The sequence below is a fragment of the Salmo salar genome, chromosome 02 (assembly GCF_965601325.2).
Source record: "Salmo salar chromosome 02, fSalSal1, whole genome shotgun sequence".
NCBI classification, from domain to species: Eukaryota; Metazoa; Chordata; class Actinopteri; order Salmoniformes; family Salmonidae; genus Salmo; species Salmo salar.
In genome coordinates this window covers 78,527,910-78,543,712 of record NC_138292.1, presented here as the reverse complement: position 1 = coordinate 78,543,712, position 15,803 = coordinate 78,527,910, and the positions used below count along the sequence as shown (strand labels likewise).

General features: G+C 40.8%; 1 protein-coding gene across 1 annotated transcript in view; it reads right to left on the bottom strand.

Annotated features, from left to right (window-relative positions):
- Nucleotides 1-4,257, bottom strand: part of LOC106593179 (myosin heavy chain, fast skeletal muscle-like) — a 30,039-nt gene extending 25,782 nt beyond the window's left edge. The window contains exons 1-11 of the mRNA XM_045710304.2: nucleotides 4,225-4,257; nucleotides 3,759-3,803; nucleotides 3,400-3,627; nucleotides 2,914-3,060; nucleotides 2,546-2,702; nucleotides 1,547-1,574; nucleotides 1,190-1,298; nucleotides 939-1,031; nucleotides 703-763; nucleotides 465-563; nucleotides 25-128 (exon numbers count right to left, since the gene is read on the bottom strand). Of these exons, the coding sequence (XP_045566260.2) occupies nucleotides 25-128; nucleotides 465-563; nucleotides 703-763; nucleotides 939-1,031; nucleotides 1,190-1,298; nucleotides 1,547-1,574; nucleotides 2,546-2,702; nucleotides 2,914-3,060; nucleotides 3,400-3,615 (1,014 nt within the window). The 5' untranslated portion in view covers nucleotides 3,616-3,627; nucleotides 3,759-3,803; nucleotides 4,225-4,257. The remainder of the gene's footprint in view (nucleotides 1-24; nucleotides 129-464; nucleotides 564-702; nucleotides 764-938; nucleotides 1,032-1,189; nucleotides 1,299-1,546; nucleotides 1,575-2,545; nucleotides 2,703-2,913; nucleotides 3,061-3,399; nucleotides 3,628-3,758; nucleotides 3,804-4,224) is intronic.
- Between the last annotated feature and the right edge of the window lie 11,546 nt (nucleotides 4,258-15,803).

The following is a 15,803-nucleotide window of genomic DNA, read 5'->3' as shown; positions in this document are numbered from 1 at the left end:
TGGTTAACCCTTTGTTTGACTCACATCTGTGGCATCCAGCTCTTCATTGTCGTTGATGCTGGCCACAGCAATCTGACCCTGGCTGCACATGGGGAAGTCGTAGGGGTTGGTGGTGAGGAGTGCCAATTCTGTGGACAACGGAGAACAGCTTGTCAGTTAAATCTCTTATAATTCTGCTGTCCTACCTTTACAGTATCTCTCCCTCCTTTACTCAATAGATGGACTCAAGGATACATGTAGTATATAATAAATAGCATCAAAAGAGGAGACTGAGACTTGTGGACTAGTGCATTACAGTGCATTACTTTACAGATATTTCCCAAATACCTTCTAAATGTCTAGATGCCTTGTTACCTTGGATGTAATCATTGTAATAGTATTATTAGTGTGTACTATGAATATTTTTAACAAGTTCCACAGATGGGGGTGGGAATAATTTCCCCTGGACCTCTACTTTGTCGTACCAACTAGCTCAGGTTTGTGGCCTGTCATCATCTGGAAGAAGATGTGGTAGCCTCTCTCATCGGGCAGTTGGAAGGACACTCTGGACTTCTCCAGCAGGTCTGAGGGTGAAAGAGAGAGCGCGAGTGACACAAAGAGAGAGAGAAAACATAAGATGAAATCAAATTTGATGTTAAGATCTCCAAACAATAATCTGTGTGAATTTAGGAAATCATTGAGAAACAATCAATACCAACTCACAGGTCTCAATGTCAGCTTTAGCCAGTTTACCAGCTTGGAAGTGAATCCTGATGAATTTACCCTATAGTAGAGCATGGGGGTTAGTAATAGGTCAACAAATAAATCTAACATTTTATTTTGATAGACCCCTTTAAATGTTACAGTTTGTTGGACATCTATTGATATAACAATAGGGAACTACTGAAATACATTTTTCCAATATAAGGTAACTTCCACAGTATGCCCTTCATACTTACAAAGCGAGACGAGTTGTCGTTCCTCACTGTCTTGGCATTACCGTAAGACTCTAGCAGAGGGTTAGCTGCAATGATCTGATCCTCAAGAGACCCCTGATTGAGATAAACACAAGTTTCTCAGAAATGGGAAAAGTGGTAAAGATTGTTTTTCTCTATGACTTGAACACTTTTCTTGAAACATGATTCACAAAAAGTTTGCTCAGAAAACCAAACTGAAATGTGATTAAAAGGCAAACATAAGAACAACCTACCTGCATTTTGTTGGGGTCTGCTTCCTTCTTGCCACCAGACACTGCAATGGTGGCAAAGTACTGGATGACACGCTTGGTGTTGACAGTCTTTCCTGCACCGGATTCTCCACTGGTTTAAATGACAGAGAAAGAGGGGTTTTAGGTACATGTTTGAGTGTCAGCTTGGCTTTCACCAAGAAATAGCATAGAAAAATACCTGTTTTCTAACATAAGTAAATATTCCCTTTCATCGACTCATTATTACACATAGCCTAATGTCATAATCCATTCATAATGTCATGTATTTCATCACACCAAGTGACCCAACGTATTACAATAGAAATACTTTCTCAAGTGACATTTTAGTAAACAACTTACGTAATCAGGACGGACTGGTTCTCCTTATCTGGAACCAAAAAACATATTGCTTATCATACTCAAGCAACATTATGGGTACATTATTGCATTTGAATAGTCATGAATTTAATTTTGGAACATTTTCCATTCATGGATACTGAAATCAGACATTCCCAGCAAACTGTTCTAACCTAGACGAGAAAACTCTAAAGCATATTTGAATTTGATTTGATTTGATTTTACACCCAACCATCCATCCATCCAGCCATCCATCCATCCATCCATCCATTAGCACTTATGGACTGTGAGATCTATATGCAGTTATGGACATCCATAGAGCTCCATTTTTATGGATTGTCTATCCGTGTGAGAGACGACGACTCGTTCTCGACCTTTAAGTCTGTTGAAATTCTCCTGTCTTAGCTGGGTTCCTGTATGAACTTAAGTATTCTCCCTCTCTATCTCTGAGGACCAGAGCCCTAGGACCATGCCACAGGACAACCTGGCTTGATGACTCCTGGCTGTCCCCAGTCCACCTGGTCGTGCTGCTGCTCCAGTTTCAACTGTTCTGCCTGCGGCTATGGAACACTGATCTGTTCACCTGACGTGCTACCTGCTGTTTTTTGACTCTCCCTATCTCTCTCTCTCTACCGCACCTGCTGTCTCGACCTCTGAATGCTCGGCTATGAAAAGCCAACTGACATTTACTCCTGAGGTGCTGACCTATTGCACACTCCACAGCCACTGTGATAATTATTTGACCCTGCATGTCATCTATGAACGTTTGCACATTTTGTATGGCCATAATGGCCATATACTCCTATAATCTCAAGCCAGAAGAGGACTGGCCACCCCTCAGAGCATGGTTCCTCTCTAGGTTTTTTCTTAGGGTCTGCATTGCTTGGTGTCTAGGGTTTCAGTCTGGGTTTCTGTATAAGCACTTTGTGACATCTGCTTATGTAAAAAGGGCTTTATAAATAAATTTGATTGATTGATCCATCCATCCATGACAGCTCGTACCAATCATCATGAACTGAAAGGCGTTGTCAGAGACGGAGAAGATATGTGGTGGAGCCTCCACCCTCTTCTTCCCTCTGTAGGCGTTGACAACCTCTTCGTCGTACACTGGGAGCCACTTGTAGGGGTTCACCGTGGCACAGAAGAGCCCAGAGTAGGTCTGGATGAAAGCATAATTAAAATAAAGGATTAACAAAATCAGATGTACTTTTCCCTGGATTTATGTGAGGATGTGGGTGTACTTTGGTATACTGATGTGCGGTCTACTGTATTGATATGTTTTGGTTTCTACCATTTAATTATGTCTAGTACTGTATGTGTGTATTTATTATGTTCATGTATGTGTGTATGTATATGTGCAGGCCTCTTACATAGATCATCCATGCTGCATAACGCTCTTTGAGGTTATACAACACAGAGGCTTCATTCAGGTAGGTCATCATGGCCATGTCCTCAATCTTGTCGTACTTAGGGGGGTTCATCTCATAGATGTCTGCATCTTTGAACTCTTTTCCTTCCTGAAACAGTCAGAAACCTAGTTTACACGCAGATCAAAGTGGACATGACTGAATGTTTTTTTGCTCATTAAATACAAGTTTAATAATTTAAAAAAAATGCATATCCACATTAATCCAACTACTTTGTTATCACCCACTGACACATACCTGGAGATTCTTGACTAGTCAACATGAGAAATTCCATATAATTTTTAAATAGCAGCAATAAAATGTATGTCTTTGAAGATTATATTCTGCTTACAAAAAACATTGGAAGTTTGTTTTTGCATTTAGTTGACTTTTCAAGAATTAGAGTGATTGCACAAACTTGAACTTGAATACTTTTCAGATCAGGCTTACCTCCTTACTGCCGTCAGGGTTGGTAACTGTCACAGTACACTTCCCGTCGGCCCTGGCAGTGACTAAACCCTTAAGGTACAGCTCCACCTTGTCTGTCACATAGCAGGCGTTCTTTGAATCAAAGGGCATGGCTTGTGCCTCCATCCTCTCCTTCTCAGACTTACGAAGGTATATGGCAGCCTTGCCGTAGACTTGCATCTCCGCGTCCGTACTCATGGTGACGGATAACTAGGAAAGAGATGAAACAAGAAACATGATTCAATCTGTGGTGCTTCCTCCCCATTCAACAGAGTTAGGTGAGTGGTATCTCTCTCAGAATATTCTCATCACTTTTTATGTGAAGACTGAAACCGTCTCACCTTCTTTTCCCCTCCTACAGATGAATGTGTACTTCTTGGAGGACCCTGTGACACATTAGGGTGTTGTGAAAACACACAAGTCTAAAGCCTTATCATTTATCCCCTAAAAGGCTAGAAAACATTTAACTCAATCATTACATGTCAAATTCAACTACAGGTGCAACTGGTAACTTTCCTTTACTACACATCCACACATTCTGTTTGGAATTCAAATAAATACCCCTGAAAACCCAGTTACATTCTAGAACACCCTTTCAAGTGCAGGAGCACCACTTTTTACTGTAAATGAAAGTTACAGATTTGAAGTAAAACACATAATAAAAACAACGTTATTTTTAATGCCACTTGATTTAATATTGTAAAATCTTACAGAACTAAATTCAAATAGTGCAGTTAGCTACTGCCTCAGATGCTGAGTGCAAGGACGAGACACATTTAAAAATCTAAGGAGGTGGAGCGGTCTTACCACAGAAGAAGAAGGTATCTGACTTAAGGATGTTGGGGCCTCAGCCTCCTTATATCTGGTTGGAAGTGCTAACCAAGCAAAAGTTAATTATGGACCACTCTGGGAAAGGAAATGAATTGGATGAGAGACCTGTTTATTTCTGTGTATCACTAGCACCTCCCACTTCCAGGAGCACCACACTCCCATTACATGACTTTTTAATGTTTGTCTCCGAATTGAATTTCAGTGAATTAACATAAATGACAGATTTCATTACCAATATCAAAAGTTTGTTTAATCTAATTGATTCCAATGTTCCTACCACTGACCCTCAAATACTGTAGTGGAATCCATGTTGCCCCAACACCTTGAAATAGTTTTCATTAAATCTAATCTGACCTTATTTAGTTCCATTTTAGTGGCATTAATCCTCATCAACAACTTTATATATATGTTCACCTACTTTTATATTGTTTAGCTTGTAAACACATCTGAACTGTCTCCTCACCTCATGCTTGTGACAGAGTTGGCCGTTACCTCGTGCCTTGCTTAGTTTGATTTATCACCCTGGTGGAACCATATTAAATTAAGATTTAAAAGCTAGAATGGAAACATTTAGGCTTTTAATTACAGCTCATAAAACTGTTAAATATAATGTTTAGGTAAACTATATATAAACATACATACAAGTATGTGAACACCCCTTCAAATGAATGGATTCGGCTATTTCAGCCACACCGAATGCTGACAGGTGTATAAATTCGAGCACACAGCCATGCAATCTCCATAGACAAACATTGGCAGTAGAATGGCCTTACTGAAGAGCTCAGTGACTTTCAACGTGGCACTGTCATCTGATGCCACCTTTCCAACAAGTCAGCTCATCAAATTTCTGCCGAGAGCTGAAGCACGTACAAATCGTCTGTCCTCGGTTGCAACACTCACTATCGAGTTCCAAACTGCCTTTGTCAGCACAATAACTGTTTGTCGGAAGCTTAATGAAATGGGTTTCCATGGCCGAGCAGCCGCACACAAGCCTAAGATCACAATGCCCAATGCCAAGAGCCAGCTGGACTGGGGTAAAGCTCGCTGCCGTTGAACTCTGAAGCAGTGGAAATACGTTCTCTGGAGTGATGAGTCACGCTTCACCATCCGGCAGTCTGATGGACAAATCTGGGTTTGGAGGAAAGCTACCTGCCCGAATGTGTAGTGCCAACTGTAAAGTTTAGTGGAGTAGGAAAAATGGTCTGGGGCTCTTTGTCATGGTTCAGGCCCGGCCCCTAAGTTCCAGTGAAGAGAAATCTTAGCGATACAGCATACAATGATATTCTAGACAACTCTGTGCTCTCAACATTGTGGCAACAGTTTGGGGAAGGCCCTTTCCTGTTTCAGCATGACAATGCCCCCGTGCACAAAGCGAGGCATATACAGAAATGGTTTGATGAGATCGGTGTGGAAGAACTTGACTGGTCTGCACTGAGCCCTGACCTCAACTCCATCGAAAACCTTTGGGATGAATTACAACGCCGACTGCGAGCCAGGCCTAATCGCCCAACATCAGTGCCCGACCTCACTAATGCTCTTGTGGCTGAATGAAAGGAAGTCTCCACAGTAATGTTCCAACATGTAGTGGAAAGCCTTCCCAGAAGAGTGGAGGCTTTTATAGTAGCAAAGGGGGGACCAAATCCATATTAATACCTATGATTTTGGAATGAGATGTTCGACGAGCAGGTGTCCATATACTTTTGGTCATGTAGTTTATCAACAGTATGATAGTCGTTCCACTAAATGAGTCTCTTTAGCATCCATTTGACATTTTAAGAAGAAATTGTGCACCAATATTGCATTTTAAAAGCCTGTTATAGTAAATCAAATGCTCTGTTCTCAAATATAAATAAAGACTTGCTAAAATGGCAAAATTCATGCATTTAGGAATGTCCCTCTGTGAACACTCTGTGACTTCTAGGAATATTTTAACCCCCTTAACCCCAGTGATTTTATCATTGCTAGTTGTTTTGTTGCTTTGACAAATACATGTTGGAAGATTATTATTTATTTCGTGTGATTAGTGATTCATTTTAAGGTGAACGTGATCTTAACTCCTGTTTTAATATGATGAATCCTTCTCCTTTCTAAATATTTTTTTCAATGCAAACATTGAATAGTCAAATGTTGGTGTAAAAGCAGGTGAGCTGGTTCTACTCTTTTTGGCCACTTTGTGGTGGAAAACTGAGCGGGTCAAGAATAACACGACAACCCTGTTACCCTTAGACATACAGGCTAGAAATGTTTTAACAATTACATTTGTTTTGTAAAGCTTTCATTCAATTGCCCTTCCCTGTTGCACACAGGAAGCCTGTCACAAGGGGATTCATGGCTGATTTCAGATAAAAACCTCAACCCTGTTACGATCCATCCTGTTACCTTATTTGGCACTTAATGTAGAGGCACTTACTATAGTATTATTTTTGTTGAACTTCTTTCGATGGGAAAACATGTGTTTTATTAAGTTGAACATGTTCTCTTTACAACGGAACGTTAAAATTAGGTGAAATTAAATGCTTTTATTCGCCAAGTTTCACTACCCAAAAGGGACTCATTATGTGGAACAACCCATGTTCTATTGAAGATTCTGGAGGCGCTTTTATTAGTCTCACATTTCAGTTGGCTAAAACGGTCCAGTAGGATTCTTATGACTTACATAACACCAGTACAGTATTTCAATAATCTTATCCACTCATATTGCTGACAGCGATATAACTGCCTCAAACTTTTATTACACTCTGAAGTGAACTGCTTAGCAGCTGAGCTGGCTTCAATGATGACCTTTATTTATGACCTTTTCTGTTGGCCATGAATTTTCTGAGAGACCACTGAGCATCACTCGGGGCAACATACACATACCCTGCAAAGGGATAAATGTAAGAAAATAAATATGGCAAATGATTTCCTTTGGTCTGAAATGGCACACAGAACACTGTTAGAACTTATTGAAACTTTAGACGTGTGGTATGAAACATTTTGTGTTATAATTTGGTCCCGTGTGGCTCAGTTGGTAGAGCATGGCACTTGCAATGCTAGGGCTGTGGGTTCAATTCCTCTAGGGGGACCAATACAAACAAATATGAAAATATATGTACTCACTACTGTAAATCCCTCTGGATTAGAGCATCTGCCAAATGACTTAAATGAAATGGGAAAATATGATTTGAATAAAGAATATTACCTGAAATCAGCTGAATGAGCCATGTTGGGATGATGAGTTAAGGGACCTGTGGTCTGTAATGTGAGGAGCCCTTATTTACACAGTGTAAAGATAGGACAAGAAGAGGCCATCTTAGAAAGTATGTGTTTTATAAAATATACTGCCTATTCTAACACATATCAGAGAGGGCAGTTATTACACCTTGAGTAGATACAGATATGAAATACTCTACAGTTATGGAACCTAATAAGTTAGGAACAACAAAACAACACAAGAAAGTCCAATTGGAAGTCTGGGAAGAGCGGTGTGGGGGGGGGGGATGAACTCTGATAACACACAGGTACTTAATGAGTGGTAGAAGGGGTTTGCGAATTTGTTCTCAAGTAATGAAAATGTGGCATATTTTGAGGAAGAATTTTATAAAGCCACATGTTCACTGAAAACTAAACTTGAAAAAACAATGTCAGAGCCCTCTTATATCCAGCATTTTATTTAATATTCCCAACACAAGAACAGAGTTTGGTAGGAAGTCATTTAATACAATGTTCCCAACACAAGAACAGAGTTTGGTAGGAAGTAATTTTATATAATGTTCCCAACACAAGAACAGAGTTTGGTAGGAAGTAATTGTATATAATGTTCCCAACACAAGAACAGAGTTTGGTAGGAAGTAATTTTATATAATGTTCCCAACACAAGAACAGAGTTTGGTAGGAAGTAATTTTATATAATGTTCCCAACACAAGAACAGAGTTTGGAAGGAAGTCATTTTATATAATGTTCCCAACATAAGAACAGAGTTTGGGAGGAAGCCAATTTATATAATGCAGTGGAGGCTGCGGATGGGAGGATGGCTCATAATAATAACTGGAAAGGAGCAAATTGAATGGTATCAAATGCATGGAATCCATGTGTTTGCTGTATTTGATATGATTGCACCCATCCCACTCTATCCATTACTACAAGCGCGTCCCCCCTGTGATATTATGTTCCCAATATTAAAACAGAGTTTGTTAGGAAGTCATTTTATATAGTGTTCCAAATACAAAAACAGAGTTTGGTAGGAAGTCATTTTATACAATGTTCCCAACAAAAGAACAGAGTTCGGTAGGAACGCTTTTAGCTTTCCTGAACTATCATCGTGGAACATTTTACACAGCTATTTTCATGTCTCTCCAGAGATGTTCGTTCGGGTTCAAGTGCTGGCTCTGGCTGGGCCACTCAAGGACATTCAGATACTTGTCTCGAAGCCACTCCTGCGTTGTCTTGGATGTGTGCTTAGGGTTGTTGTCCTGTTGGAAGGTGAACCTTCACCCCAGTCTGAGGTCCTGAGTGCTCTGGAGCAGGTTTTCATCAAGGATCTCTATGTACTTTGCACCGTTCATCTTTGCCTCGATCCTGACTAGTCTCCCAGTCCCTAACGCTGAAAAACATCCCTACAGCATGATGCTGCCACCACCATGCTTCACCGTAGGGATGGTGCCAGGTTTCCTCCAGACGTGACGCTTTGCACTCAGGCACATGAGTTTAACCTTGGTTTCATCAGACCAGAGAATCTTGTTTCTCATGGTCTGAGAGTCTTTAGGTGCCTTTTGGCAAAGTCATGTGCCTTTTAATGAGGAATGGCTTCCATCCAGCCACTCTACCATAAAGGCCTGATTAGTGGAGTGCTGCAGAGATGGTTGTCCTTCTGGAAGGTTCTCTCATCTCCACAGAGGAACTCTAGATCTCTGTCAGAGTGACCATCGGGTTCTTGGTAACCTCCCTGACCAAGGCCCTTCTCCCCCAATTGCTCAGTTTGGGCGGGCGCCCAGCTCTAGGAAGAGTCTTGCTGGTTCCAAACTTCTTCCATTTAAGAATGATGGAGGCTACTGTGTTCTTGGGGACCTTCAATGCTGCAGACATTTTTTGGTACCCTTCCCCAGATATGTGCATCGACTCAATCCTGTCTGAGCTCTACGGACAATTCCTTCAACCTTATGGCTTAATTTTTTTTCTGACACGCACTGTCAACTGTGGGACTTTATATAGAGAGGTGTGTGCCTTTCCAAATCATGTTCAATCAATTGAAATTACCACATGTGGAGTCCAATGAATGATCAATGCAAACAGGATGCACTTGAGCTCAATTTCAAGTCTCATAGCCAAGGGTCTGAATACTTACGTAAATAAGGTATTTTGTATTTTTTATTTTTAATACATTTGCAAAAATGTCTACAACCTGTTTTCGGTTTTTCATCAGGGGTATTGTGTGCAGATTGCTGAGGAAAAACATTTATTTAATCAATTTTAGAAAATGGCTGTAATGTAACAAAATGTGGAAAAAGTCAAGGGGTCTGAAAAATGTCCAAAGGCACTGTATGTTGTGTTGTGTTTCATATGTTTACTATATGAATGCTGCTTTCCAGTCCAGGGCTCACTGTCAATCTCGATATGACTTTCTCAAGTTACATAAAGGAGAAATACAAATATCTGTAACCCGTAACTAAATGATTGACGAACTGTCTAATGAAGTCTTAAAATCCCTGAATTGACTAAAGTTCTACATGGTTTGATCCTAATATGTTTATTAGGAAGGATTACTTAATCCTATCCCAGGTATTCCATAAAGAGGTGGTGTTTCAAGTGTCTCCGGAAGGTGGTGATTGACTCCGCTGTCCTGGCGTTGTGTGTGTGTCCTGTTCTGAACTATTCAGCAGGAGGGTGGGGTTCTAAAAGGTATGAAACAAATGAATATGTCCATAACAGAGAAGGGTGTTATTTTTTGGTGTTCAAAAGTTTACGCCTATATTGGCAGTAACTGGGGACATAGGCAGGGAACATATAACAAAGTGCATGTATCTATAGATTGTGTAGGTCTCTATCTCTCACACCTGACTCTTCTCTTTGTGTCAGAATGGGTTTAAATGCCATCCATTTAATTTATTTGTTACCGCTCTAGGGTTATTGTTATTGCTTGGATTACCTTATGTACTATTATATATTAATATTGATTCATTCTTTATGCCCAGTGTCCACCCAGCACATCAGTACAAGAAGCCCCATATCTGCTGGATACACTAGTGAGCACGGTGACCATCTGGAAGGATCCCATCAAGGCCTTTTCATTTCTTGGACTGTGCTCTCATCTTCACTGCAGCCAAGGTTTATTGTTCGGTATATCTGCCAACGCAGCTTTATTCTGGCACCGACCCCACTGTTATTAGACAAGATATTTACTTGCCATGTTTGTGGGTGGCGAGAACATTAGCACCATGCAGACGAAACATTTATGATATTCATTTTAATGTGCAAAGATCTTGCATGACCTATGACCTGCGTTTTTGTATTTGAGGGACATGTTTAGCTCCAAACTTGCTCTGGGCAGAAGTTACCCTCCGGGATATAACTGACCTTAGATCAGTGTCAGAGGAATATGTACAGCTGTCATACCCAACTAGACAACTGTGCATTTGGCTACAAAGACCTCATCTGACTTTACAGCCATGGGTCTTCTCACAATGCAGATCAGGGGTCATTTCAAGTAAATTCAGGATGTGAACTGAAATTATGTCTATTTAAAAGCATTGTGACATTTTTGAATTTTGTTTACTTCCTGATTGAACTGAATTGTATTTCTTCCACTCCAGCACTAACGTACTGGACCTGATTTAAAGTAATTAAGGGCTAAATTGAAGATCATGATTAGTTGTAAATCAAATGTTTTTGGTGACGTAACACATATTTTGCAGATGTTATCACAGGTGCAGCGAAATGCTTATGTTCCTAGCAGTGCAGTAATACCGAACAATTCAATACAGGCAAATCCCCCAAAATAAAGGAATTAAATATAGAACAAAGGATTTATTGTAGTAGAATGTTTTCATTGGTCAGAATGCAATGAGGAGATTGAGATTAAGAATCCAGGTTCAGTATGTATTACACAGTGGAACAGGAAGAGAGAGCACATGAGGGGAGGGTTTGATTAAGGTTGATTAAGGTTTAGGAGTTGGAGTTGGGGCTTGTAATGGCTGATAGGACGGTTAGGTTGTGGAAATGTAGAAACATAAAATGGTATTTTAAAACGTTAGACAAACAACTGCCTATGAGACATTAGCTTGTCATTTAGTGGGTTAGGCCGATCGTTTCCCCTTTTGCAGTGTGACTTCTCAAGGAAATGTACCACGTGTGTACAAATGATGTTGGGACTTTATTGGATATGCAGTGAAATGGAGTGTAACATTTATTTTAACTGAGTGCAGTGAACCACTTCTACATTCTTCGATTGGGGTTCCATTTATGACACTGAAGGAATTTGTGAACAAAGCTCCAACAGGGTATCTCATGAATCCTAACTTTAAATGAGAAGGGAGAGACTCATCAAAGAACAGTAGCATGGATGAAGTTCATTTCTTTTCCCCATCCACCATACAGGTCAATCGACATACACCAACCACTCCATCGATATATCTTCAGTTATATCCTCTTCCTTTATTTCTTGCGCCACCCCAGAAATAACACCCTTTATAGGCAGCCTACTACGACAATCCATAGAGGAAAAATTCCACACCAAAACGTATATATTTTAAAATATATATATTTCACCTTTATTTAACCAGGTAGGCTAGTTGAGAACAGGTTCTCATTTGCAACTGCGACCTGGCCAAGATAAAGCATAGCAATTCGACACATACAACAACACAGAGTTACACATGGAATAAACAAAACATACAGTCAATAATACAGTAGAAGAAAAGAAAAGAAAAAGTCTATATACAGTGAGTGGAAAGGAGGTAAGTTAAGGCAATAAATAGTCCATGGTGGCGAAGTAATTACAATATAGCAATTAAACACTGGAATGGTAGATGTGCAGAAGATGAATGTGCAAGTAGAGGTACTGGGGTGCAAAGGAGCAAGATAAATAAAATAAATACAGTATGGGGATGAGGTAGATAGATGGTCTGTTTACAGATGGGCTATGTACAGGTGCAGTGATCTGTGAGCTGCTCTGACAGCTGGTGCTTAAAGCTAGTGAGGGAGATATGAGTCTCCAGCTTCAGTGATTTTTGCAGTTCGTTCCAGTCATTGGCAGCAGAGAAATGGAAGGAAAGGCGACCAAAGGAGGACTTGGCTTTGGGGGTGACCAGTAAGATATACCTGCTGGAGCGCGTGCTACGAGTGGGTGCTGCTATGGTGACCAGTGAGCTGAGATAAGGCGAGGCTTTCCCCAGCAGAGACTTGTAGATAACCTGTAGCCAATGGGTTTGGCGACGAGTATGAAGCGAGGGCCAACCAACGAATGTGTACAGGTCGCAGTGGTGGGTAGTGTATGTGGGTTTGGTAACAAAACGGATGGCACTGTGATAGACTGCATCCATTTTGTTGAGTAAAGTGTTGGAGGCTATTTTATAGATGACATCGCCGAAGTCGAGGATCGGTAGGATGGTCAGTTTTACGAGGGTATGCTTGTCAGTACGAGTGAAGGATGCTTTGTTGCGATATAGGAAGCCAATTCTAGATTTAATTTTGGATTGGAGATGCTTAATGTGAGTCTGGAAGGAGAGGTTACAGTCTAACCAGACACCTAGGTATTTGTAGTTGTCCACATATTCTAAATCAGAGACGTCCAGAGTAGTGATGCTGGACGGGCAGGCAGGTGCGGGCAGTGATCCATTGAATAGCATGCATTTAGTTTTACTTGCATTTAAGAGCAGTTGGAGGCCACGGAAGAAGAGTTGTATGGCATTGAAGCTTGTCTGGAGGTTAGTTAACACAGTGTACAAGGAGGGGCCAGAAGTATACAGAATGGTGTCGTCTGCGTAGAGGTGGATCAGAGAATCACCAGCAGCAAGAGCAAGAGCGAGAATTGAACCCTGTGGCACCCCCATAGAGACTGCCAGAGGTCTAGACAATAGGCCCTGCGATTTGACATACTGAACTCTATATATGCTTCTTCTGCTCTGCAGATACACACACACAAAAAATAAGACCACTTCTTGTGACTCTCACTGACTCCACACTATCCTTCAACACGTTCCAGATATTCCTAGAGATGTTAAACGGATTTCCCAAGTAGCATTGATCTAAAATACCTCACTCCGACTAAAAATGAGTCTCGTGATTACCTTTTTTCCACCACAGCTTTGCTTCTCTTGTTACCCTTTCCCTTGTAACCCACTCATTCTCACTTTCTGTACTATTAGCTTCACTCGACTCACTAGCATTTTCAAACAAAACCTCAGTTTCCGCCATCTCCAATTCTCTTCTATGGTATAAAGGCTTTGACACAATTTGAATGTGCATGCCGCCATCTACTCACCAATTTTAAATGGAAATGAAAGGGGTGTAAAAAGGCAGTGGAGAGATGATTAGGGAGTGGTAACAGGTGTGGAGGGAAGGGGCGTGGCCTAGGGTAATTAGAAGCAATTGGGAGTCCTGTAGGAGTAGCATGACCCTTCACAACAAGTTGATTTTGCCAAAGATTGTTTATTATATTGACCATATATTTTTGTGACCACTCTAATAATGGAAATGGGAGGAGGTGAGATTAGGTGTGACCATTGTAGCCAATGAGAGGGCAGATACTGTGTGTTAACAACAGATAGATAGAGGACTCATATTTGTATCTGTGCCATTATAGTGTCTGTGACCGCATGGGCAGTGCCATTGAGGCTATCTCCATTTTAGAGTAGTTAATTCTATTCTTCTTCATTGGCTGATGGCTCCCAACTCATAGGACTCCCAACCTGATTTCAAGTAATTAATGGCTAAATTGAAGGTTATGATCATTTGACGTAGCTGAACCCACTGTGTTAGTGCTGGGGTGGAATAAAAGCCTGCACACCATGTGGATGGGCTGTCCAGAACAGGAGTTTCAGGTCCCTGATATACTGTTATTAACTGTCAGATGTCATTAAGCAGTTGAGTAAACTGACATAATAAAACTGTTATTGTACATTTGTATTTTATCAGGGCCTTGGGGAGGAATCAGATAGCAACTGTTGATCCAATACATTTTGTTCTGTAAAACGACCTGCAAAGTAGTTGGCCTGAGACACCCCAGAGCCTTGGATAACGTCAGCATTTTGTTTTACATGATTCAATCCATTAAAATGTCAAAGCCACTCAAATCTATATCTGGATTTGAAATGTCACATGCTGCGGCATGGACCTACTAAACATCCAATCTTGGCTCGGTTAATTCAGATCTTATTTTCCAGGTCACATATCTTGCTGTAAATCTGTTACGGTGTCAGCAATGTGAGGACCTCATGGTTGACTAATAAGGTCAAAATAATGTGCTGGCCTGTATCGGATCTCTCTGTGCTCCCCCTTTCAGCATGCAGTGTAATGTCAATGAAATATTAATCTAATACATTTACAAGGATAAACACTTGGACCAAATGGGGAGTTGTTGTGTTTTTCAGCAAGTTGTACAGATCTTTGGACAAACAAGTCCACAGTTATTACCCCCTGACTAGTGACCTTCTCCAACCATGATCCAAACTGGGTGTCAGAAATACATGCAGCCTAAAGTAGTTTTGGATTGATTCATGACCCTGCGTCATAAAGATGGTATCAAACCACATCTGCTGAACTGTTCTTGAAACTCCAATTTGATCCCATACAGTCGATGGCAGAGTTACAGGAAGCAAACTAAATCAACAGATCATTTACAAGCCCAATATGTCCATGTTCAGAAACAAGTGTGTCAGAAATACCACCAGCTTCCACAGCAATACAGTGCCTTCGGAAAGTATTCAGACCCCTTCCATTTTTCCACATTTTGTTACGTTACAGTCTTATTCTAAAATGGATAAAATCAAGTGAATTCCTCATCAATCTACACACAATATCCCATAATGACAAAGTGGAAACAGGTATTTTGAAATTTTACCAAATGTATTAAAAAAAATTGTATTTACATAAGTATTCAGACCCTTTGCAATGAGACTCGAAATTGAGCTCAGATGCATCCTGTTTCCATTTATCATCCTTGAGATGTTTCTACAACTTGATTGGAGTCCACCTGTGGTAAATTCAATTGATTGAACATGATTTGGAAAGGCACACACCTGTCTATATAAGGTCTCACAGTTGACAGTGCACGTCAGAGCAAAAACCAAGCCATGAGGACGAAGTAATTGTCCGTAGAGCTCCGAGACAGGATTGTTTCGAGGCACAAATCTGGGGAAGGGTACCAAAAAATGGCTGCAGCATTGCAGATCCCCAAGAACACAGTGGCCTCCATCATTCTTAAATGGAAGAAGTCTGGAACCAGCAAGACTCTTCCTACAGTTGGCCGGCCTGCCAAACTGAGCAATCGGGGGAGAAGGGCCTTGGTCAGGGAGGTGACCAAGACCTGATGGTCACTCTGACAGAGCTCTAGAGTTCCTCTGTGGAGATGGGAGAACCT